Raw genomic sequence first — 27934 nt, 5'->3', positions numbered from 1 at the left:
GTTTGGTGCTACCCTGTTAATAAGAACTCCATGACAACTAACCTGTCGAATTAAACGTATAATAGTATTGATTGAACCAACACATGAAACATGTTTTCGAGACGTTTTATTGGGTGATTTATATGACGAATATATACAAATCGCTTATGTACAGAAACTATAGAACCGAGCACAACCCTGAAGGGGCATATCACGGATACATGTGGTCAGAAGAATGTCCTTATTATGGATAATATCATAGTGAAATACAAAAGATATATAACTATCCCATGTTCTTCTTTTTATATCAATGACATTCATTAATGAATGACGTTCCGTTTATTTATATTTCAACTAGATTTTATCTTTAATTTTGTCATGCTTCTGACCACATGTTCCTGTGGAGCAATAATGTACAACAAGGGCAATTTCCTCGAGATAAGATGTGGCGCTATACAAATATATAGCAACACTACAGGTATAACATCAGTACATGTTAATGTATCAACATACGTAATGTACATATACAGGTGAATAGTAATCAACCTACACAGAACAGGTGTAACAACCTACACAGTACAGGTGTAACAACCTACACAGTACAGGTGTAACGACCTACACACTACATAACATCAGCCTACAGAGTTCTCATCGTAAACAAATATATAAATGTATCTACTATTCAGAATACAAACTGTGTACGTAAACTCATCCATTAACTAAATACATATCACAATGAGACTCGCATTTATTTTAATTTTTAATTTTGATTAACAATTTTCACTGGCTTCTATTGAAGCAGCACAGTTCGGTAGTAAAACTGCCTAAATCGTATGATTGATTAATTGGAGATGTGACTTTTCGTCCTTACTCCCGGTTATTACCGAGTCGTGGACAACTTATAAAGTTATATCTCGTCCACAGGCCATAACAAATATTCCCTGGGTTCCTTGCGCTACTCTCCATTGACAGCAATGCATTCTGGGAGATCATGTGTCAATGGCGAACTCTGATGTACAATGAAACGAGGGGAGCTGATTTAAGAACCTTTCGCCGAATCATGGCTTGTATATTTTACATTTACTTAAAATGTGTCAAATAATAAATATATTAAATGTTATATATAATACAATCTGAACACTGAGGGACAAACATATAGACGAAACAAAGAACAAAAAGAGCACAATATTAAATCATCAACCGTTCCTAGTCACGTGGTTCCGTTCACGACCTTGTGGCGTTTTAGAAATAGTCGATTTTCATAAAATGTGAACAACGTGTATTTGTTTATCTCGATATTACGAGTTCATTTTTGTTGGTATTGGTATCACAATACCCTTGTCATCCTCGGTAACACGAGGCCTTTTTTGTAATTGTGAATATGTAGAGACAATAAGCACACACGAGTTCAGTACATTTTGTCAATATTGTCTTCATAAACGTTTTAATTCACAACACTTGTCATAAGCAAACTTGCTTTGTATCGAGCACAATTAACCGGTATTTTCACGGTCCTGTTATGACAGTTGTCCGTCATCCATCTAGACATTTGAACCGATCTGTCACAAATGGAGACACACACAGTCCTCAACACCAACCATGACTTTAAGCCTAGTCAACCATCATAACAACATCACCGATATATATATTTTAATTATATTTATAAATATAATTTATGCAAAATAGATAAATATATAAAGCATGTTGTATATACAGATGGTGGCTATTAATTCAAACAGAACGAAAATAATAGCGGCAGGAGAAGAGAAACTTAATTGCAGAAATGCATTTCCACAACTCGTGAGCACCTCTTACAGTCTATTCTACAACACCAGACAAATTTACAGTCACAGTTTTCCTTGATCTCCTTGACGATCGTATGGTAGCCACGCCCACAACACATGAGCGTGCAGCCGTCTAGGCCATAGCTGTCCTTGCTGCACTGTCGCCCGCGCGTGCCGAGTGACCCGTATTTGGCGTCGACATTACAATAATCCGGTGACTCCTCCAGATACACTAAGTCTTTTTTCGTCGGCTTTTTCATATCTATCGTTATCCGCTTTAACTTTCTGCGTTTCTTGTTAACCTTTACGAGACTTGCGCCGTCAAATTTAGCCTTCAGTTTGGCGCCAATTGCCCGGAAGCTCTTCATTTTCCGCCAGCAGATTTTCACGGAACATGTTGCAGAAACTCCGTGACATTTACAGAGAAGTTCCATTGACGTCTTAACAGTCTGGAAAAGAAGCGGAAATAAAAATCAGAATGATTGAAATTATATTTGAAATTAGATATAATCCAGACGTAATCTCACAAACTACTTTGTATCGTGTTTATCTTAACTATTTATGCAGTTTCTACCGTAAAAAGATAAAGGACTTATTTCATTTGTACTACATTTTGTTCTTGTGTTAATCTGACCACAACGTGTAGGACGATGTACGTCACGGTACTTACCCTTCTTCCAGCTTCATTGTTCCAGAGATTCATCAAACCGGACTCGTCAACGGTTTTCTCGTTTGCATCAACGAATTCCTTAGAAAATTTTGCCCCATATTTAGTGTTTTCTGAGCAGCCTCCCCATTCAAAATCTCCGCCTGCCTTCCGCCACCTGATTTTGTCGTCACAACCGCAGTGCTCGAGGTCCCCACGCGCACAGCCGCGCGTGACGCTATACATGACGCCGGCTGATGATATGGCGTAGATATAGGCCGTTTCTCGGCTTTCTGGAAGGGAAAATACGGACAGTTAGGTCGATATTGGTATAATAGACATTCGGGCATTAGACAAATAATGAATATATTCTGTGGCGATTTTTCACAGAGGCTGTAACGATACTCAGATTATTTGAATACATACAATTATGTTATATACTCATATCATTGTCAAATTGTAGATACAATGGCGTCTGAAGCAGGCGAGAGCATTCGTATAAGTTTGTTTAATGTGTACGTGGTGCTTGCTCCATCAAGTCATCTGATACGGTAGATTCTAATCCGAGCATTACTCTTTCCTGTTGGCATATATATATATATATTCGCTGTCACATTAAAGAATTTAAACCTGCATGTCAAGATATCTTATGATACATATAAATGTCAGCACTAAATGAAAAGACAGACATGATCGTTTTGGAAGATAAAGTATATAAGCGTGCTTATTGGTCTTGACAGTTACATAACCCACGGGAAATACATGGGATAAGCAAGTCACCTAGTCGTTAGGTTGGGACATGGAGTACGCACTATCTCGTCCACCCCGGCCCCACCATACTGGTGCGCAAGCCATTATATCAAGTAGCCATCCCCGTCACGCCCGAAACTAACTTATCGAACAGATTTTTGAAAATTAACAGTTACCAGGTAAATTAGTTGATCATGATTATTTATCCCAAAGTAACGGAATTCTCTGTTTTAATTTTGGTTCATAAGGTTATGTAAATAACTGATATTTTTAGAATATATAAATTTTTAAACACACGAAAACGGAAGCGATTGACAACTTGCAAATATAATTGTATGTATGCGGAGAACAAACAATGCAGCCCCTTCAACATAACCGTCGCTGCTCTCGTCACGCCAAAACAAATATAGATCTTAAGTTTTGTTGATTGGATGAGTTTTTTTCCTAAAAGTACAGGAAACTCTACAAAACAGTCCTTTGCGACAGGTTGATTGATGCACATCTATGTTACTTAGATAACGACTGCAATGCACGCGCAACCTGATGAACTGCCGCGTTACTTCCCGACACCACGTGTAATTGTTCGAGAGCGTGGAACAGTTCCGAGCCTATACGTGGAAACATGGCCCCGTCACAGAGCGTCACTGATCCACAGAGACATCGGATTAACAAACATAGATTAGTCTAAACATTCGTCCTGACTAATTTGAATCGAACACGAAAAAACAAAGATGCAAACGGAAGTTTGCACGCCACTACAAATCTCAATGGACCGAGGATGTAGGCCGATTTACGCGTGAATTGTGCGTTAAGTTACATGTACGTTGCTTTCTACTGGAAGGGAACTTAACTGTCCATCTAACAGAACTAAACTTTGTCAATATCTCTGAGTTTAGACAATCAATATGTACGTACATGTGATTTTAGCGCAATAGAATACAATAATAGCTACAAATGCTATGTTCTACATTTTGTTTCGTCACAACATCTTGGCCAATCCCATTATGGTTTTCGTCCAATACAAATAAATTCACAGGCATCGACCAATCAGGGGGTTATATAGTATACTTACTAATTCCGAGAACCTTGCCGAAGACACTGGTGTTGTTGTATGTGGAACAGTTCCAGCGGCGGGCGGAGAACTGGTGTTGACATTCCGAGATACCCATGGACGCTCCCTGGCTGACTACATTAAGTAGGCGACTCTCGTGCTCACACAACTCCTTCTGGCGAGGGGTGAGGAAGGCCAGGTTTGAACAACGGGATCCCTGATCCGACTGTAGTTTTGGAACCACTTGTTCTGCTGGTGGCGAGTTGCTGGTCGGGGAAGAACTCAGAATTGCCAGATACCTGAAAATATAGGAACAGCAAAAAATGTTGAATGTTACGTTCTGTACAAAATTCTACAGGCTATTAATCACTCAATCAGTTAAGAGCAATGGTTCCGAAAGAAAAAAGCAAGCTTGCATGTGTCGATTTTATGGGTGATAAACTAAGTTGGTATAGAGGCAAACTCAATTAATTTGTTTTAATACCAACCAGTTCATAAGATCTACCAAAGCAACTATCTCTTCCTTATAACCCGTTCGTTTGTTGATACTCAGTGTTAGTTTACCGTTAGACAATATATCTACAGGAGCTGTTGCAAGTCTACTTGTACATTTCATGTTAAAACAAAGCATGTTGGAATAAACTACAGTATTCTGTCAACAACATTTAATTGAACGAAAGTATAGTATAGGTGTATTTTATCATGTTAGTATTGCTTTTCTCAATAAATAAATACTAAAAAGAACTTTCACAAATGCAGAGGTTTCATATTGGCTACCCGGTGGGAAATTATACACTAATTTCATACCCAGAACCAATGTTAACCTGGTCAAACAATCGGTAGTTTTATAAAGTCTAGCTTGAGATATGTTTCAATTTAACTTCTACATTCTTCACAACATTGTTTTTCAATACTCCATGCGATATAACTACATGTGCATTAGAGGACTGGGAAAAATCACGGGTATAGATCTGACGTTTTGGTATAAGCACTACATGTGCAAGAAAGGACAGGGAAAAATCACAGGTATAGGTCTGACGTTTTGGTATAAGCACTACATGTGCAATAGAGGACTGGGAAAAATCACGGGTATAGGTCTGACGTTTTAGTATAACACAACCGTTACTGGTGGTATGCACGCTAAAGATGGCAAGGTTAAGTAATATTACAAGTCGAGACGTGACAAAATGGAAAGGTTTTGATGACTGGAACTCGGGTGGTCAAACAAAACACGCATAAATTACCCAAACATTCCTTAACTAGCATCGTTGGCGAAGAACACAAGATAGCTACCAGACAATGCTGACACTTCAGATGAAGAAATTGTCTATTTACTTAATTGATTAAATTGTTTGACATTTAAGAACGCCGTACCTTGCGTTTTGAGTAAGAAACCTATCCCGATATCGCGAGACTACAGACCAAACAAAGCGTGGAGGAAGTTGGAGCGGTGTCAATACGGGAGTGTGAATGCTCGTTTACTCTGTCATTGAAACGCTTGTTCTGTACGGACGGACAGCACGGCGTATCATTCCACACTTAATCTCGTTTATTTAAATCTTGAAATAAATTGGATTTAATGTATTAAGTACCAATGTGCACGTAACGGTTGTAACGGTGGGCTTTTGTTATCGGATCGACGATGTTCTGGTCTATTCTAATTCAATTATACTAAAGTGTTATCGCGTTTAGACATTAGAAAAAGGGTACTCTAGGTGTTAAACGTATTCTATGGTAATTGTCTTATTTACAGATAGTTTAAACATTTTTAAAGACAACCTACCAGACAGTGGGTGCTATAAAATCTCTCAACTTAGACAATGGAACACTACTCTTATTTCACGGGAACGGCTGTAATAAAGGTTATTGGTTCAGTTTGATGCCTTGAAATGCTGAAATGCGTGACGACTTTGACAAAACATAACCGTATCACGTTATGCTTTACCTTTTAATTGCAGTCAGTGGATCGACACACACGTAGTTTATGGACCCGAAACAGATGGCTTCTCTGTGTATCAATGAGATAATTTTCACCATTCGACTTCGGAAACTTCACAAGAGCACGCCCCGTTCGGGTGTAAAACAATACCTAAGTCATGCGTGACGTTCTCTGACTCCCGGCGTAACGATATCATACGGCCATCAAATAGTCCGACGTAGATCTCCCCGAAACAACAGCTAAACTCATGCCAGCTCTACTCTGACCCGTGGCAAAGACCGGAAAATGGATCCTCTCCGAATTCGATAGATAAAATATACCACCTTCAAAGATATATCGAGTTACCAAGGCGAGAAGGGGCGGGGGTGAGATTATCAACTTTGGGATAGGTAGGCTATACCTGACAGTGACAGCAACAACAGTTGTTTAAACCTTAATCGTCACAACTACAACAGAACCTGCACGTTTTGTCTTTCACGGTTGCAGAATCGTGAACACACCTATATTCTGCTAAACGGTATCTTATTAATGACGTAATTATATGTTTGATATTATTTATCTATTATTTTATTTTGACAAGAGAGTCATGAACGTGAACACACGCACGTATTCAATGCAGGATGATCTAAACTGTTTGTTTACAGTCTATTACGATTGTAGAGTTATGCTCGTATATGTCCATGCACTCGTAATTGACGACTCTCTCCTTTTTATCGTAACAATAAGTACTTTACATTAAAACGTCGTTTGTCTTGTAGGGCTTGTAAAATCTGGCAATTACAAAGAGAAGCAACAAAAATATTCTTCGCTAAAGGAGAGCCATGAATACGTCTACGTGATCAGCTGTGTACTGGCTGAGCGGTAGTTGTTTTACTCTATAGGTACTACCTAGAAAAATAAAAAACAAATGTATTTGTGTTCTACACGATATATGGTGTAACGCCGTGAAGGAGTCCTGGGAGGCGCGCGACTCCTTAAATAGACTGTTATAGAGATACGGGCAACACCATAAATAAAATCTTAACCTATAGAGAAGACGAAGAAGTTGACATACAGACCTGGATTAATGACTACCAGAGGCTCATTGTAGGCAAAACATCTCGTATGTAGAACGTTTGATTAGCACATGAAGTTTTAAGACGGTATATATTTCGATACATTTTCTAATATGCAGTCAATATGAACGCATTGCTAAGTGCATAACTTAGTTTATGAAACATATAAAATGAAAAATATATCGTTATATATATATGTGTTTCATTCCTTAGATCGCTTCGACAGAAAATTGACTGTCTGGGCCACACTTATGCAGTGTTATGCTGTGCTATTGTATAACGTACACGTATGTGACCATGTGTTTGTAGACTGTCTGTTTGACCTTACGCCAATGGACTTGTACTACCCTAATCGCTACATAGGACATCTGTCCACCTCGAAGTCGTGCGAGTGAAGGCATTTCAAGATAAATTCTTTGTGAGGTCGAAATGGACTAAAGCATACGACTAAGCCGTTAAAACAACCTCTTTCAGATTAACGTTATACAGAGTACATGCCTAAGCTCATAGGGAAACATGAATCTATTCCAAAAGATAAAACCTCCAATGGCCTATATAGATAAGTGCTCTTAAAAACGAAAGCTGATTACTAGATCGAGAAAGAACATCAAAATTCTTGTTTCGTGTCATTTAAGTAAGATTCGAGTACAATTGATCTTTTTACCTTCATGTAAAAAGAGTGCTTCGCGTCTTCCAATAGCGCCCTCTTGACCTTCCCGTTTGTTTTTGATCTCCAGTTTCAATTGATAGAGCAGAGGCTTTAGTTTGGAGAGGCCTTAAGTTTAAACTTATTTTACGTGGCTTTGAATAACTTGGAGTAAGTGATAAAGGCAAACCACAAAGATGTCTCTTCCTGATCAAATAACCACCCCAGTTCGCAACGGTGTACGGTTAGTAAATTTACAGGTAAAAAAACCGCTCTTAAGTCAGTGATCTTATTACTGAACAGGAATTACACATACCAAAAACAGGAATTACACATACCAGAAACAGGAATTACACATACCAAAAACAGGAATTACACATACCAAAAACAGGAATGCGCTGATTTACAACTGGAAACAAATACATAATGGTAATAGAAATATCACTAATGTGTGACAGGATTTTTTCTTTGAGGAAACAGTGGCTACATATATTATAGCCCTTGCTACTATCGGGGAGGGGAAACGGTCTTGGCTTTGATCGTCAGTAAGAGGTTGGACCTCTTTATTTGAGTTTATCGTATGTTCGTCAGTAAGAGGTTGGACTTCTTTATTTGAGTTTATTGTTGGCAGTACTACACGACTTCTACATGAACCAGTGTTAAAAAAAAGATTGCTATAATATAATCAACCAACTAGTCATACAGGCTAGCCGTTATCGAACCCCGTCTCTAACGGGAGTAACGCTACAACTCGATATAAACCTTAACACTAAATAATGTAAAAATTCTCATTTTCTTTTTCGCCCTTTTTTATTGTTTATATGAGTTTTTATGTTGATCCTTGCCTGTGTTAGCAGTAACTCTTTTTCCACTCGGTTTCTTGTTTTTGTTGTAAATATACTGTGACTGGCGTTCATACCGCGTTACCTTAAACCTCTGATGTCCAACCCAATCAGGCGGTGGAAGCGGAAGTGGTAATTCAGTTTGACATTTATCGTGTACTTGCACCTGCAAATTTTTCTCCTGAAAAGAGCAGGCGTATTATTTGCGAACGATTTCGAAATCGAAAACATCATGGGTATTTTAATGTTTTTCAAATAAAAAGTTTAAAATACGATAATAAAACCGATGTTTTCCATTTAAAATATGCGAAGTACAATTCAATTGTAATGGTACACTTGAACTACATATCAACGTAGCTACCATGGTGAGAGAAGGATGAACCCCTATCCTATGACGTAGCTACCATGGTGAGAGAAGGATGAACCCCTACACTATCAACGTAGCTACCATGGTGAGAGAAGGATGAACCCCTACCCTATCAACGTAGCTACCATGGTGAGAGAAGGATGGACCCCTACCCTATCGACGTAGCTACCATGGTGAGAGAAGGATGAACCCCTACCGTTTCATTAAATAAGATTGACGAGGAAAATTTTATAACTGAAACTTGTAGTTCCTCCTTACATGGTAAAAAGCCCATATGAATTATGAAGTTAGCATTGCTTGCATATTGTTCACATTGCCTGCGTATCGTCCGATAACGTTTAGATATGTTAGCATTTTTCTCGGTCTCTTAAGAGAAGAAAGATGATGAAGAACAGGTGGAAGATAATTTGTTTCATTGATTTGATCTGACATAAAGCCTTGCAAAGTCTCTGTTCAACAATTAGATATAAATCTAAAAACACTGTTTTGTTTATCTTTTTCATTTCACTACAGTCTTCGTTCCGTTTTTATTTTCCTACTTGACGATATCTTGTTAGCTGTAGTCGACAACAAAGCCGTCCCTATTCGACGCCATCAAAGTTTGTTGACGGAGGCCCCGCTGACCGAATCTATGACAATGCATTTTTGACGACACCGTATAGTGGATCTCAGAAACACTACTAATTTAATTCATAGAAACTTGTGGAAGTGTTTACATGACGTTAACTGGAAATAGAATCCCCAACAAATTTTCAAGGGAACGGAAAAGTAATTTCCGTATACGTGTTTATCCAGGGAAATGAATTTCAAATGGAGCATGTGGCACCCATATAGCAATGAACCTCAGCTTTGTCCAAATATCAATGTAGCTTTCTGTGGAATTGCGCCAAATCTCGAAGATTCATATCAATTAATTGAAAATAAATAGTATGGAATTATACGACGTCTAACACACATTTTAAGACAATATGATCAAGCTTTACTTGACATACGTGTCTTAACTTTCAACACGTTTAGAGCAACTATGCATAGCACCAAAATGTCAAATCCGAATTATGCAATCTGTGATTCAAAAATAGAAAATGTTTGGGTTTGTTGCGTTAAACGGGTAATTCCATTGGGAAAAAGAACAAATAAATAGCCACTGATCGAGCGCACCCAGGCGCACTCGGTTGGGATGTTATCCAATTCAGGCGCGGCTTCTACCGCTCGGTCTGTTACGTCAGGTACCGTGAACTTGCCAACACCAATTATTGACCTCTAATCATCGATGACCTTGAACAACAGATAACGGTTTACAATTTCACTGCGTAGTCATTCATATACTTTAGCAACGTTTGGGAATTCCATAAGTTACCGTGAATGAAACCGAACAGTTGCGTGGTTAACGTGACGAGACAGTCTCAGACATCAGACGTTCATTGATTGGTAGTCTTTTCAATATCATGTTTTAACTGTATTAATTCTAAATAAGAAACAAAATTATAAAAGAATGCTTGAAAAACCATTAGGCAAATCAGAGAGTTGCATAGAACGAATTTTTCAGACCCTTATATGACCACGATATAATTATAAACATTATATAGGTTTATTTTATTATCATGATTTTTTGGTTGTTTGTCTTTTTTTTTATATTTCGCGGTTGTTGTTTCTTTAAATTCTTTCAGCATCGAAATTTCACATGAAATAATCGTTTTATGAAACAAAAGTAACTGAAATTTCGGTTCACAAACCACCGAGACCGACCTCGTTTTAAACTCGACCACACTTCCTTTGGACTGGTATGACATTTCACTTGTATCCTAATAGTGTTTAACCAATTTATTTTCTACTTGCATTGAAATTTTCGCTTGATGACAAAACATGATGCTGTACTTAAAATCAGATAACAAAATACCATTAAATTATGTCAACAGAATAAAAGAGAGTTTGGTCAAAGTTGTGGAGGCGACTGTCGGAATCTAAGGAGAGTTTTGATTTTGGTATTCAGACAAGACATACCAAGGTCTACACAGCACTCGAACTGAGCAAGCAGTTACAACCGATCTGTGAGGTAATCTACCGGTCTACCACATCAAGTCAGAGACAGACAGTTCAGTGATCTATACCACACAGATCACGTCCCGTTTATGGTAGGGCACGCTATCCCGACATTCTACATCTAAGACGGAATATTTCACGAACCATAAACTGTCTCAAAGATAATTACTAAATCGTCTTACATCATATTGTTTCTATCATGGTGGCATCGAAACATTCTCACATCCGGTATTGGTTGCCCACAGATCATGCGTGCATTTCACGAGAGCAGTTCATGTGACGGAATATCAGGAGGGATCGGCACCGGCAGTAGTAAAGCTGCACGGAGTTTTTGGGAGATCTTAGACGATGATATTTGAAAACCTATCATAGATTGCGACGTAGCAATATACCCACAACATTCGTGTTAATCTCGTGTACAAGAGAGGATTATCAAAAAACATCAAACTTTTTTTCTCATCAAAACTGATATATTACCGAATAAAAATATGTGCTATAAAGCAATCGGCGTGTTTCGGGAAGGTCTATGAAACTATATGCGGATTTTTCGGCTAGGTTTATGAAACCATTTCCGTCTATGAAATCAATGGCATAACTCGGGCGGTCTTTGGAACACTCGGCGTGTTTTTGTACGATCTTTGAAACCATCGGAGTATTTCGGAACGGTCGGTGTGTTTCGTGAAGGTCTTTGAAACCATCGGAGTATGTCGAGAACGTCTATGAAACCAACGTCCTTTGAAACCATCCGTGAGTGCACCGGATTGGGTATAAATAAGGATCACAATCACCGTCCGTATAAAACTGGTTCCGATTGGTGTTGTTATTGGCTAGTCCGGATGGTTTCTACTATTTATTGGCAAAGTTTAGACAGGGTGTTTATACGAAGTTCGGAAGGTCTCTATTATTTACTTATCCGAAAGATAAGTTCGGCAAGTCTTTATCCTTCCTTTAGTACGGGCAGTGGCTGGCTAGGTTTGTGGATTTGGAAGTCACCGATTGCCTGTGACAGGTATTGGTTACAATCAGCGATAAATCGAGTGAAACTGTTCAAGAGTGAAAACAAGTTTGTTTAACTTGGAGAAAAGGTGACCACTATCAAATGTTTTACACGTTTGGAATGTCGTTTGTGCAATAGGTAACTTTATTGAGGTCAGCGTCCAGGTTCGCTGAGATATGGGACTTCTTCTTGACATATGCAAACATTTATTTTTGATAGTTGAGAGTTTATCTATGCGTTTTTTAATGGAAAATGAAACATTTTATAGAAAAACTTCAGTTTCTGAAACTAATTTGTGGTAGAATGTTTTTTTGTTTTGTTTAATCATAACACTCTTCTCAGTAAACCGCAGAAAAAACGCCAAAATACAAATTAAAAAAATAATCGTAACGGTGTTGTTTACATTAGAAGAAATAGGACATTCATACATACTACATTTCGAGTGAACACGGTTTTCTTGTGTAGAACCTATTATTATTTGATATATCTGACATATTTAATATTGTAGACGTTTCTGACACACCTGTAATCTGCTATGCGCTACGATTCGATGTTTTACGTCTTTAGATCGGAAGAGGAATGTCAGTTGGGGTCGTAGGTATACAGCATATACATGTATGAGGCACCAAACGGTTCACGTTTACCGTCCAGACCGGGATACAAGGCTGTCACTATCGTATGTATCGCGCTGTAAATACGTCCGCTTTATCGTTCTGTCTTTATCAAACCACATATTTCCTCGTTACTCTGATAATTCTGCTGTTGTAATGAAGGGTCACGTGTCCTGGAGGTTTTATCTATTAAAGTATATGCTAGTTACATCGTAAATTACCGCCAAATACCATCATCCCAAGGCTGATAGCATTTAACAAATTATAATTCAAACCAGACCGAGGTTTTATTAAATCATTAATGCAATTACTCCGCGTGTGAATACGCGCTGCTTTCTAAAATACTTATAATATAACCTTCTGCTTTACACCCTGATTAGTGTGTGACTTAGCTAGTAGACAGATTTCTAGTTCTATACTGTTCGTCATTTTACGGTCGACTCATTGTTCGTTACTTCACAAGGATTTAATGTACAAATACAAATTCATTGCTAGATTTTCTTCTTCAAATGAAGTTAAACAGAACACACTGGCATCAGATAATCAGAAACAACTATATTCCTAGTTGCTAAATAATGACTATGACGTTGTAATGACATTTTAAGACGACTTTGACATGAATAATTGATGTTTGAATAAAGAAGCTGATGTTGAAGTTCTGACTTGGTTCTAGCACGTGTAGCGACTACTGCGCCATGTAGTAGAGTAGAACTCCTAGTGTAGGGTAGATTGGTACATTCAAGTGACTATAACTCTAATTTCATGTTTGAGATGGCTGTAAACACCTCTATTGTCGTTTTTGAGATAGCTCTAGGCCACTGTAGATTCGCGTTTGAGATAACTCTAGAACATTTTAGCACTGTCTATATGATACCGGATTGTTGATAACTCTAATTTCATGTTTGAGATGGCTGTGAACAACTCTATTGTCGTTTTTGAGATAGCTCTTTTCCACTACAGAGTCGCGTTTTAGATGACTCTAGTCACTATCAGTGTATAAGATGACTCCAGGCCACTCTTTAGAGAGATGGTTCCTTGTTTGTTGTTGAGAGGGCGACGCGTGTTGTTTCCGACAAAGTGGTTCTGTATGGCGGTAAATCAGCCTGTCTATCCTCGCTAACAGTTCTGTAGTGTAAGGCTAAGTACCGGTCTAAACCCGACATGCGGGATATTTGTTTTCCTTAATTAGGGAGACGTCAACTTTGAAAAGATAGTTTTCTCCACTTACAACGCTTCCGGTTTGTGTGTTTTTATACAGCTGTATTCTGAATAGTAACACTCGACTTGCACGTGCTACTTCCCTCGCTGTAGCTTCGATATTTACTCTGTTTCTCAGTTTATACAAAATTATTAATATATAGAAAGTCATGATATTGCTAAAAAAAAGTCTAAACTAACTGTTTTGTCTTGTTTTTTTCTATAATTTGCTGAAAGAGTACTTTTTGCCGAAAGATTACTACTTAAAATAGATAACAATAACACATTCATGCGCGTGTTTATCACGTTCGTACGCGTGCTAATGCTATTTTATATTACGTCTCCGTTTATCAAGTAAAACAGACGTTTCCATTGTACAGCCCTTAGATAAACTTACCAAAACTGCTGTTATACACCAATGATATTTATTTCTGCTTCTTTAGAATCTGTTTTTGTGTTCCTGTACGGCTCATCGACAATCTAAGTTCATCTTGTGGGTTACTGTATACACTTATGTGTTTATTGTTTTTTGCCTTTTTAGAACTTGGAACAATTTTGGGCCAAAAAGAACCGGATGATATTTAATGGTGTCATGAATGTTTCCAGCAATCTCAAGTATGTCACTTTTGAAACTAACACTTTGTTACCCAAGATAAAACTCGTGTAGGGGGAAGCACGTGCTGTGTAGATCAACCCTCTCGTATCCCCTATATACTTCTTTACTGTACCTCTCCCTGCACCTCTCCCTATAACCTCTCACTACACCCCTTCCCTGAAACCTCCTCACTGCACCACCTCCCTGTATGCCCCCTTCCCCCTCCCTGCCGTCAGCCACTTCTCTTTATCACATCATTCAGTACTCGTTATGAAGGGGACAACATGTTTATGGGGTTGGATGTAATTCAGACAAAAACTACATCTGTGATATCTTACAAGTTATCAACATTTGTTATTTAAGAAGTGATTTAAACGTTCCTGACGGCACTTTATTTTAAGGTTTCGTTTTTTTAAGTGATAATTGTCCCTTGTACATTTAAATGTTAGGGGTTTATGCCAAGAATGGTTGAAAACTTCAAACTATGCGCTGCTCTTTTTATGCGTAACCTATCATTTTCCGATGAGTGATATTTATTCACTTGTTCAGTGTTTTATGCACTAGGTGTGCCCCCGTCGGTGAGGCAGTGAGTTTGTCTCAAGTTACCATGGCGGGAATCTTACGTAATGCTCGCTCATTAGAGCGCGCGCGTGCATCGAAAAGGCCAAGTTTTATCTAGTTTCTGTCTGTCTTCACGAAATGTTGAAACAAAACACTCGGAATAAAATAACCCATGCTAATTTCCAATCCGTTTTTTCTGATTGTTACATCGGCACATACTCTAAGACTTACACTCAATGGGATGTTTTATCTTGCTCTAAAACCCTTGAAAATAAACAGAAGATTTGAAAGCGTTTTAAATAACCTTTTATGTTTAAAATCAAACTACATGCACAATTTGAAGAGCATCCGTTTCTCTATTCATGTCCTTTCGGCTTCAACCTGCTTCGATAGAACGTTCAATGAAATTCCATAGACCTTTCATTCGTTATCATCGTCAAACCATTTCAGAAAAGCGGTAGTATCCCTAGTAGAATGCGCGGTCTCTCTGGTAGCCATTGACGGGAGCCGTTTGTAGATCACCCGAGTACCTACCGCAAATAGGGCCGAATAGGACTCGGGGATACTCGACAACCAAGTCTATTGAATACGGCCCGAGAACAAATTTACTTTTGATAAGCACATCTTATGATCATTAAAGATTTATTTTGATATAAAGGACATATCACAAACGTGATATGCTATCAACTAAATATCTTTAGTTCATGCGTCCGTGAGGGTCTGGCCTATAGGTATGTGTTGGGGCCAGGAGGGCGGCGTTATGTGTTCGGGCCCGGGAGGCGTTATCGCCGGGTGAGACCGCCTGTTCGCTATCATACTCTACCGACTTTTATTCACTTTTTCAATTGAGTGAGACTTTTACTACTTGTGTACTGATCTGGTAATCTGTAGACACGTGGGTCGATAAGCACATCAAACACTGCCTCTATCGCCGAAGGCTTGCTGTCTCTGTTTAAATGGGACTATTACTTTACACTCAATATATGGACGAGAGACCATCAATGTTGCTGAGTCAACGATGCTTGGTACACTCCTAAGCGACCAAAAATAAAATCGTTCTCTGGTGTGTTTTGCAGTACTTTGTCTTTTATTGACGGGAAGAATGCTTTCTAGTACATTGCTATTTCACATCATTGAAAGTTCATTCCGAACGTACGTAATATTTCCATTACCATTGGCATACCCGGTATCTATCGCTGTAAGTATAAAGGGATTAGCATACTGTTTATCAAACATATCTGCTCATTGCATGTTAAATAAATGTCAATTCATAGCACCTTGCTTTTTCGCCTGCATCGTGTCTCGTAATGTTAATGAGATACCGTTATACAAACATATCCCAAAACTTAATGTGAGTGTTTCGTTCGTTCTTTTAAATTCGAAGCGGTCCTAATTTGGAAATAACGTCCATTCCATTTATCTAAATGTCCTGGGTGTCTTTGAGGGGAGCAGTTGCTACCTATTCACATGGGAAATTTTAAATTGGCTCATTATAGAACTGTAACTTTTATATACACTTGGACAAAGGGTTGAAAGACACGCTGGACAGTCTAGGTATCACGCCGTACCAGGTAAACAGAACCAATCAATCACGAAAGCTTGTCCGACATTCTTCACGTGTTCATTTTTTACTCCTCCATATTCAATATCAAACATTTGACTTGCGGCTACAGCTAAACCAGGGGCAGACTTTTGAATTTCTGTAATAAAATACGGTCTGGTGATAATTGAAAATGGCTGTGTTGAAAGGTATAATTGGGTTTAAAGTGGAAAGCATGTCGCTTCCCGGGGCATTTGCTTCGTCTTATGTTGTTAGAACGTGTCGGTCCCAATTTCTCGCCTTTGGTTGAAATACAAGGCTAAGTTGGATTTCCTCTCCTAGAATGCCTTCTTCCACAAGGGTCAGCTACCGTAAAGGGGGTCACTTTTAAAGGGAGGGGGTAAAACACGGAGTGAGATCTACAAATATCACAACATACTCGTCTACTCAAATACGTGACATATATAGGTTTACAAAACATTATTTATATATCTGCAAATGATAAAAGGTCCTTCTATTGTAATTACCTATTTTAACAAAACGATAAAACATCTCTTTATTGTAATGACATATAGTAGCGCGGATAGTTTATTTCATTTTAGTAATTACATATTCTAACAAGGATAAAACACTTCTCAATTGTAATATCATATCCTTCATAAACAAATCTGTTCTTTATAGTAATAACATATTCTAGCAAGGATAAATCACTTTTCTATTGTTGTGACTTTCAATTTTCCTTCGAAACTAAATAATTTCTTTATAGTAATTACACATCCTAACAAAAGATGAAATCCTTTTCTATGCTAAGTACATAAAAAATAATTACATGTCCTAACAAGGATAGAATACTTCCCTAACCTAGTTACGCATATATTCCTCCATTGTAACTATCTAATTTAAACAAGTGGATAATTCATTTCTTTATTTTTATTTCATATTCTTTCAATGATAAATTATTAAGTACAACAAGAGATCCTATAGCAGGATTTAAGTATTTCTGTAGTGTACATACCCAAGTAAGAATACACATTTCTTTGTAGTAGTTATATCCTACACAGATAACATATTTCCTTATTGTAAATTTCATTGAAGTTCAATTACATATCCTAGCAAGTTAATAACACTTCTCTTTTGTAATTAAATATTCTAACATTTTGTAATTAAATATTCTAACAAAGTCAGACACTTGTTAATTGTGATTACATATCCTAGCAAGTTTATAACACTTCTCTTTTGTAATTAAATATTCTAACAAGGGAGACACTAGTTTATTGTAAACTTATCTGTCGTAACGAATACGCCTTGAGCCTTTTTTGTAACACCCACGTATATCACCATACTCAAGGTGCTATCCTTGCAATCCTTACATAATGTAGAAAAACAAAAAAAATCTGTATTCCGAGTCGGCGTTATTTGTGTACAGCGTTCGCCGCGATTTTCTCGTATAAATATGAAGAAACTTTAAAAAGTTAGTATACAGGTGCAAAAAGGTAAAGCAAACCTTCGTGACATGCGAAAAATATTTACTCAGCTTGTTAAAACAGGTAGCTGGTCTGAACAGTGATCGTACGCCTTGGAACAATGACCTGGGATTTCTCACTCGGAACCAGTACAATGCAAGACTTACGAACAATTGCACAACGCTCGTTCCTTACCAATAATATTGATTTGACCGCCTGTACATAGACGGTGGCATGTTTTATTTACATCTGACATTTGACAGGGGTCCCCCAAATCTTACGTCTGGAAGTAGTGACGCACCACAATGACCCTCCCACGGTCAGATTTACACGACTCAGTGACCACGGTCACCCCGCGAGCCATTTGGTCACGGGTCAGTAGGTACATTTGTATTTAATTACGCGTTGAAAAGATGAAAGGTTTAGCCTATTGTTCGTCTATCTTCAAAGGTATTCTCACCTCCACATACAGGTGTAAACAATTCATACGAAACGCGTCAACTACAAACGTTTTAGCGCTAATATTTATGGTTTATGATTTAATTACCTATAATTATAACTGTGCTTTATCCGGGTAGATTAATTGATGTGACGTTGTCCCGGGGCCACTGGGCGCAACACCTTGGGCGTAAGATCCGTGAGAACAGGACAAACATTGGTACGAAGTGCCCGCACCCGCGGGCTTCAACATGCACACCGCTTTTATCACCATTATCATACATCATAAACATGGGTGTTATACATTATGGCGTCGTCAAAATCAACACTTCAAAGTGTGGAAAGGTCCGAGACCTGTCAGAGGGATATATCGGAGCATTCCTCAAATACATTTTATAATTTATTGCCTCTTTCTCCATTATGACTATAAATTTTCCGATCATCTAAGCGATTGATCTGTGAATTAACTAGAATATGAATGAAGAATGAAAAGCCGAATATGTTGGAGAAAAATAGCTCGAAATCTGAAACCAAAACAAAAGTCAGGAGATTTTATGCGGTCATTTTGAATAAGGACAAATTACTAGCAGATATTGTCAATTAGTGGAGATAGTAAAACCACCACAGTATCATTACCACCCAATAACGCGTTCTCCCCACAGAAGGGGCTCGGAGTAGATGGGGCAGAACTAAAGGGCTGTTACCAGAGGTCAGGGTTCAGCTGAATTCTAGGGGTAGTTCATAGCTACAAAGTAATGGTTTTGCCTAATTAGTACGCGAGAATCCCCAGGCCGACATTAATAACGTGCTAATCGTCTGGGGTCGTCTCCTTGTAACCACACATGGACATACATACATGATAAAACATTACACTCTTAAATGGTTCGGATACCAATCCATCAGGTTGCGTAAGGAAACTCATTAGAAGGCTTGTTAATTAGGGATGCTGTTGTTTCTCAAGATCGCCAACCTAGATAATGTGATGGCTCAATTCAAAAGCGATTTTTATGTGAAAAGTATTTCCCATTTTCTAAACACTCTGTTCAACAGTTGAGTTTTTGTTAGTTTTTAAAATATTCCGTAAATACTTAACAATCTGATTTTTACTTACTGCCATGATGTTGGGCCTTGATTATAAAATAAAACTATATTTTCCTGTTGATACACACAGTCTCCTTTATTTTATAAATAGATTTGGACAAAAAGTTATCAATGGAAGTTTTTCTTAAATGTTTCCACTTTCTTGAATGGGAGACTGACAAAACGTTTAAAATTTTGATCCCTGAGCCTGTAAAATTCTGAACAACCCTTCTTCGTGGAGGTAAATTAGTCAACGTTACGGTTATCCTTAATTTGACGTGGTTTGAAGTTTTGTGGCCCAGGTAAACAGCCTGTGTGATTTACATGTCACTGAGGAGATCTTTACCACATACGTGTCTGCGCATAATTTCTTCATTAAAATCTCAACAGATGAACATTTCAACTTGAAATTTCTTACAATGTCGCGGTAGGTCACCAAGGACTCGTGTGTCAAAGTAGAAATTACAGATTTAATCTCGAAGGAAATCGAAGTTACCCAACTTTAACTTTAACAGCAAACTAAAACTATCGACAAAGGTATCTCACTGGTATGGAAAATGATAAATTGCATCGACCCATCTGCCATTGACTGCACAGAAAAAAGGGTTTCTAAAAGGTCTCGATATATATTTTTGGCCATAGTTTCAAAACTCGGCCCATATATAACATTTATCATGATCTAACGATAGGGAGAATAATGGACAACGCTATAATACAACTGGACCGTTCTTTCTGTGATCGATTAGGGAATGGCGTGGCGCAGGTCTTGCGGCTTACCGTATATCTTAATTCTACCAAACGATTCCCTCGGGATATCAATCAGTTGTAAGGAAATGGAAAACTCGGGTGTAGAAATATCTGTTCACGTACACTTCATTTTACTGCCGTGAGCTTATCGGTACAGGAATCGGTAGAGTGTACGGGCGAGAACCACATAGTCACACCCCACCAACGACTACACCTTTAGGTGTCACATTGCCCGGCCCCCGGAAAACGTGCCTTATTTTATATTTTAGCGTCTCTTTCTTTTGTGATGTAAAGAAAAACCCCGCTCACTTATGACCATAGATTGTTTTGATATTTGGTTAATTCCTTTTATTATCACTTATAGTTTGAAAAAAATATTTTCTATCAAACTCTACATTTGTTTTAATTTACCTATCTTCTATAATGATAAAACCGGATAAAAGCCGGACATTTTGGTGTAAAGAAAGTATTTGAGAACATGTCGAGTATGTCTGTTTTATCACAAACCTATCAGGCCAGACATCTGACACAGAAGCCCCGAGTACAATATAACACAGGTTTTATACACACGATATCAAAGGAGATGTTAACACATGGAGCGGCGGTAGGTACTGTTACACAATTATACCTAGATAGATCGGTAACACACTCCTTCTTCACCCCCTGCCTCTACTTCAATATGTTCAATTTTATATTTTATATTTACGTGCCTGTGCTGTGTAGGTGGTGTAAAGATTATATTCACGCAGATGTTTACTTCTCTGTAGTGTTGGGAGAGAGAAGATAAATATAAAAGGTTATGATCCTTTTTTTATTTTATTTATTTCTACTCATATTGAAAATAATAAAGGCAATACTAAATGTATAAACAGAACTTTGTGTTATCCTCTCTGTCACGTAAACAGTTCTACAATTCTAGGGACCATTTTCTAGATTTAGTAATATAAGATCATTATTCGTTAAATAATTTTGATTGACAAAGTCACGGTCTACATAGGTATAGTACGAGTTTTACCTTTCTATTGCGACAATATATATATATATTTATTTACCATGGAGTAAATTACAACGATTATAATTTCAAAGATAGCATTTTAATGGCTGTTTCTGTAAACTGATGGAACATCATAAAAATCAAGTTCGTGAATTATGAACAAAATGTTCATCGTTATCGAAATAAAAACGTGAAAATAGTATACCGTACGATAAAATACTTCCATAAAAAGCGAATACACCAGTAAATGAAGTTTTTTTAGTACCCGAAAGAAAAAAGAATGTTACTCAGAAACGTAAACAGGTTAATGTGTAATACTTCGAGGAAAAGAAACGTGAACCGGTTAATTTGTAATACTTCGAGGGAAAGAAAACGTGAACAGGTTCATGTGTAATACTTCGAGGGAAAAGAAACGTGAAGAGGTTAATGTGTAATACTTTGAGGGAAAAGAAACGTGAACAGGTTAATGTGTAATACTTCGAGGAAAAGAAACGTGAACAGGTTAATGTGTAATACTTCGAGGAAAAGAAACGTGAACAGGTTAATGTGTAATACTTCGAGGAAAAGAAACGTGAACAGGTTAATGTGTAATACTTCGAGGAAAAGAAACGTGAACAGGTTAATGTGTAATACTTCGAGGAAAAGAAACGTGAACAGGTTAATGTGTAATACTTCGAGGAAAAGAAACGTGAACAGGTTTGTAGAACTGAGAGGACAATAAACACAACTTACCACCATGACGCGTGCACGCTCTGTAATATGCACACCAAAATTATGGAAATGTAATGTCTTGTTGAAGATCCCATTATATGTCGTCTCTAGTTAAAAAAATGTCCCAATTAAATTTATTCCAGGAATTACACCATCATCCCGTTAGTCCATGCAGGGTCTCTCCATACTGTACATCCGGACAAACTACATTATTCACCGGAAAAACTTCCAAAAACTGCACAAATATCCACGAAAAATCCGGTATCTTCAAACTTGTTTTTCTTTAGAGAATAAAGTGTTGATAGGAATGTGTTTCAATAATTGCTGGTTGCCCTGTCTGTCGGCTGTGATATAGGGTCACTCATCAGTGTGCAGTGTGCCAATGTAAACACCAGGAGCACAACATGTACTATGAGTGCTGTTGACGGTTACACCTCTAGATACCCAGAGCGATCCTCGCAGACTTTCTCTGTTTCATTTCCTTCTGTCCTGGGTCTAGCGTAGTTCCGTTTGAATAACGCTACTGACAACATGCCCTCAAACTAAAAACCAATTTGTCTTTTTCGGCGTTTGCTGGCCGCTGATTGGTCGATCGCGTTCACACGACACCTACAGCGGTCTGACTTACTACGCTGTGTTTTCATTAAATTTTCCTCTCTTGTGGATCAATTATATACAATAAATGAAAATAGGCAAAGTGCCCGTTTTAAAATGACCTCTGCTTTCATGTGTTATCAGCCCCCGATTGGGTTTGTGGCGAATAGAGTGCTTGCGACCGTCTGTTCGTATCAGATACTACAATTGTAAAGCGACAGAACGTTTGTATTATAATACATCTTACTACACTATTAACTCATGCTTTCTATTCTTAAGAAAAAATATAGCGTACAGCTTTTTTGAAAGCAATACAAATATTTATTATTTGTTCTCTTTCATGAAGAGTGCCCAGTTCATCATTGTCAGAGCTTGCTGCCGTATTAAACAGCAAAATCAGACATAACGGATTGCATTTTGTAAGATGATGTTCCCACTGGTTTTCCGTGAACCCTTTAATACTGTCGTGTATTTGCCGTCCAACGTCGTTTGAGTAAAAATTTAAAAACCCACGAGTGTTGTCTTATCCAGTGTGTTTGTTTCAATAGGATGTTTTGTTAGTGATAAAGCGTGGTGGGTGTCAACTTGTGCCGGGTGTATGTACCCACAGTGTTAGGCTCCACGACACAGACAAACTTAATAAGATCTTAATAAGGAGACTTAGTTGTCAAAACGTCAATCCCTAGTTATCTAAAACCTATAGTTCGACTATCATAGACCGCATTGTTTAAACCCCGACTTCGGGATACCTCCCGAACTAGTGAACGTGCTGTATCTCTCACAGAAACACGCGTGTTGACCGAGAGTCGAGAATTAAACCGTACTCAAGATTACCTCTGGGGAATTGAAAACACACACAAGAATCTGGTACTTCAATGGTTAGGGTACGCTATCCTATTGACCGACACAGCTTTATTTGATAGAGTATAATAAGTAGCTTTTCTACAGATATCTTAGATACCTCCAAGTATTTGGACAAATAAACGATGCTAAGATGCACAGCATACATACTTTCTAAAGGCCGCTTACGTCATACAACGTGTCATACATACCGTCTCTTAAGGTAATACAATTAAGTCAGTTCAACAAATACCAAAACATTTTTGCGTCAAAAATTTAACTAAGAATATTTGAGAGAAAATCCATAGTATTCCGTTAAAATGTAATAAATGCTTGAAATAAACGCCAATTTTTAAAAAAAAAATACAATTTGTTTAGTGATTCTGATCTGAAATCATCTGATCTTTATTATTACAACTAATTTTATAAGTATGAAGATTTGTGGAGAGATTTAATTTGATGATAATTCAATCCTCAATCACATATTATTCCACTTCCAGACCATAGTTCCACAATCTGTCGAGCGTTCCCGTACACTGTTACGATAATCCAGTTACAACATTATAATTGCTTATAGATCTTTAGATTCGACTGTTTACAATACGTGAAAACCTTAGACTAGAAAAAGTAACTAAAGCATAAATACAAATTTCAGATTGCGACAAAATTTCAATATAAAAATCAATTAAGAAAAAACAATATTTTTCTTAACATTAGGGAGATGAATTATGTTAATTAAGTTTCCCATTTCCTGTTATCATGCCCGAGATTGACGTCTGTGACGAGTGTGATATTTGGGTAACGCCTCTGAAGGACCGAATGCTATCTAATAATATTATTGTAAAAATCGGCTGTTATTGGCCTGAAGGGTCCATGGAACATTTGGGCTGACAATGACCAAGTACCTAGCGGTCAGTTAACGGTCAAAATCCTAGTATTGAGAAGTCTGTTTGACATCCTTAATTACATTAGTTGGAGCATAATTTACTTATCAATTATGCACGTGTCCGTATATAATAGCGTTATCATCAGATCTAATTAAGATTATATCAATACTGTCACATGCAGTCATACATACATGTGTAATCACACGTCATGGTGTTTACATACCGATGTATCAAACCAGGAATGTTGTTTGTTCTTCATGCTGATGGTACTTAAGTACCCAGAACAAAGACACGATCAACACAAATAATAACATAGTGTTAAAGAATCTATAAACTAGGTTTACAATAGAAAGTAGTTACGTTTAGTCACTAAAACACATCATGGAAATGAATATCGTTTAATAGCTTCTAATATTTGTAATAAATATATCCATATATTCATTAAATCAGTTGTAATACACATTTAAATTAGCTTGTGTTTCTGCTTATACTTAAAACATTTAATAACCCTCATCAAGGTGAAGATTATAATATTTGTGGAAACAATTGCTGTATCAATTAGATAATTGAGCTTTTGCTGAAATATTTCAAAACGTTTGTTGTAATTTTTCTTTTCATAATGACTAAGTTTTGAGCCTATTTCAATGATTCATGTTTAAGATTACATAAATTCAAATTCAATTCAAAATTTTATTTTCACAGTTGTAACTACAAAGTAGTTTGAAGGCAAAATAGAAAAACACAGTGATATACATACATAGACATGCACATAGAAAAGTCGCAAAGTAATTGCTTATATTTCTAATATACATTAACATGATCAAAATTAATATAGCTTCATATAAACTGTATCACGGAGCCCGGATGTAAACTCTCAGGTATCCGGAGAGATCCTCGAACACCTGGAATCTTTTCAATCTATATTTGGTACTTTATGCTAATTCCTGGTAAGGTAAAAGGACAAAGAAGGTCGTTAGCATAAATCACTTCTCACAGGTGTGCTCTATCCGAATGTCATCAGTAAAGCGCGTCCGACCGTGACATCTGTATCTATTTTATAGGAGATCTGTCATGTTGATACTTCGCGGGAATTAGTTGTACGCTGTCAAATAAGAAGGAGTTCAAAATTTGTTTCTGAGTGAGACACTTCCGGTTATAATTCAGATACATACAGGTTATGTAGGAATCCTGTATATAGTCTGCTAGATTAGTATGCACTTCAAGAAAAAAACATTATTTAGCATAGAGTAGATGGAAGCGTGTCCCTAAAGCACTGCGGAGCTGAGACCATATGACCATAGTACAATAATATAAAACGTTACCGAAATAAACACGATGACATGTCCTGATAAGTGACTAGATTGCGGATATATGTGTATATGCTTATAGTGTCTTGTTAATTAACTTGGGACTAAGTCCGATGGGATGCAGGTGAGGCAAGACCCAGAGCTAACCCTGGTAGTTTGATCATGTCCTCAATGGTTGAGCAGGATCACTGGAAAAATCCTGGAAGCATGAGTATATTCATCTCTGCATGCCTAACATTTACAAATATGATTATGGGTGCAGATCTCAACCGTTCCATGTAACAACTCAGGAACACTTGCCCTCATGGCGGGACTGACTCCCTGAGTCAATCTTTGTACAAATGTGTTCACCTCTTCACATCTAGGTATTGTATACATGGTTACATTGGTATCTCAAAAGTTGCTATATTATGACCAAGGGACTAAGTTCCCTGGTGCGGAACTGTCCCTGGAACCAATCCTAGTAGCATGTTTGTGTTCGTCTCTTCAAGTCATGCGATTGTAGCGCAGTTGTATTTGGTCCTATTAGCATGGTAGTATTAATCTCTTCATGCCCAATCAACATGTATGATCTCGGACATTTCCCAAATTTGGCACGAGATTAAGTCCCCAGGCTGAGAAATGGGACAGGGAGCAATTTGTTTGGACGCCGGAGTCAATCTTGGTAGCATGGCTACATTTGTTTCTTCACGACCAGTGTAAATCGGTATTTGTCTATGTGTGTATATCAATCGTTTTTAAGCAGGCCAGCTGTACACCAACGTTCCTCGATGGAGGTCCCATCTCTCCAGCATCAAGGGTCACTTCATCGATACAAATCACGATCGCATTACCCCAGTGATATGTCGTAATGACCGTTACACATGCTTTCATGTATGATAATAACGGAGCAGTTTACACTTATCAATACAAACTTGGTATAAAAAGTATACACTCCTTCTGACCTTTGATCTTTCATGGCTTGGATGAGTGCTCTCACACAGGTGTGACGGTATCAGTTTTATGTGGTTACTGCAGAGTAGCACGTGTATGTATTACAGCGTAGGGCTGGGGGGAGGTAGGGGAGGGGGCATGTATACGTCTCTATATGATCGCACCTATCTTGTCTGTTTGAGTTCTTCTCCTAAAATGCACGTGCATGCATGACATGAAAGTCATGAATGATCAGTCGTCGGAGACAGACACAAATTATTTTACAAGTTTTTGTTTAAGGCAGAACCTGATTATTGGTAATTGTTGATTTTGTAGTATTTTGTTATAATCAAGTACAGCGAGCTTGACGGGTTATTATTATCTATTATTGACCAATCAGAGCAGCACTGTCTATTCACTACAATCAAAGAGAAAGATTTGCAGTTTGCGATGCCGACTAGGCGACGGTACAAACACGACTGCTTTGTTACACCTTTGTTGCATACACTAATGCATTTACGTACACAATTGATTTCATTTTTATAAGGAAATATTAACCGATATTAACTGCGAACGATACAAATTTATTAACCTATAAAAATAGTGCGCAGCATTGTTGTCAAGCGTAACGTCATAAGAACCTGACTTCAAATATTACATGACTTATTCCGCAAGGTTTAAGAGGCAGCTATTTTTTAATCGTTTTACTTAAAAACAAAAGGAAAAAAGGAAAGAATCATGAAAATGTTTCTCTTTGAATACCATATATCTATTTCATTCGTATGGCAGGAGATATCCGATTTCGCACTCGTAAGATATATAATAATTCTGACTAACTTGTGAAACAGAAAGGTAATCAATGGGAAACCACTAAATATCCTCTTTGTATGGTTACAATGAAGAGCGACCGTGACGTGGTTATATTTAATACATAAAGTTAGTTAAAGTTAAATTTAGTTTCCAATACAGGAGCCGATAGAGCTCCTCTACACTGGACTCAAAAATGTAACAATTGTATAATATAAAGTTAAAGTTCAATGATAACAACCAGTAAAAATGACTTCTGACGTAGGACGTCAACATACGAGAGTGAAATTTCACTGGTAATACCGCCAACACAGAAGATGAAAATTAATTTTGATAATGACGTCACCATACAATGGTAATATTATTCTGGTCAGAACGTCACGTGCGAGGCTGATATTACGCTTAAAATGACGTTAACATACGATTTGAGATGTATGCTGGTAAAAGGTAAGGTTTGGTATATCGGTATAGATTTTGTTCAATGATAAGTCAGGATAAGTGTATACCGGTGAACTTTGAAGCGTTTATTGTAGGCACCTGATGAGCGGTTAATG

General features: G+C 37.6%; 1 protein-coding gene across 1 annotated transcript; it reads right to left on the bottom strand.

Annotated features, from left to right (window-relative positions):
- Positions 1-89: 89 nt before the first annotated feature.
- LOC110453114 (protein Wnt-4-like) lies at positions 90-22694 on the bottom strand. The gene is made up of 4 exons (XM_021501952.1): positions 22055-22694; positions 4232-4509; positions 2434-2702; positions 90-2212 (listed from the first exon to the last, which is right to left on the bottom strand). Exons 1-4 carry the CDS (start codon positions 22126-22128, stop codon positions 1751-1753), a joined length of 1083 nt encoding a protein of 360 aa, XP_021357627.1. The 5' UTR covers positions 22129-22694; the 3' UTR covers positions 90-1750.
- Positions 22695-27934: the final 5240 nt, after the last annotated feature.

Source organism: Mizuhopecten yessoensis, unplaced genomic scaffold (genome assembly GCF_002113885.1).
Source record: "Mizuhopecten yessoensis strain PY_sf001 unplaced genomic scaffold, ASM211388v2 scaffold7087, whole genome shotgun sequence".
NCBI classification, from domain to species: Eukaryota; Metazoa; Mollusca; class Bivalvia; order Pectinida; family Pectinidae; genus Mizuhopecten; species Mizuhopecten yessoensis.
Note: the sequence above shows the minus strand (reverse complement) of the source record. Positions and strands in the feature narration are given on the sequence as shown.

What these genes read in the sequence shown, in the direction of transcription:
- LOC110453114 (XM_021501952.1), bottom strand. Translation starts at nt 22,128, where the DNA reads ATGGGATCTTCAACAAGACATTACATTTCCATAATTTTGGTGTGCATA. An exon ending in CGGCAAGGTTCTCGGAATTA is followed by an intron (nt 2,703 to 4,231) that starts GTAAGTATACTA and finishes TTTCCCTTCCAG; the next exon opens with AAAGCCGAGAAACGGCCTAT. An exon ending in ACAATGAAGCTGGAAGAAGG is followed by an intron (nt 2,213 to 2,433) that starts GTAAGTACCGTG and finishes CTTCTTTTCCAG; the next exon opens with ACTGTTAAGACGTCAATGGA.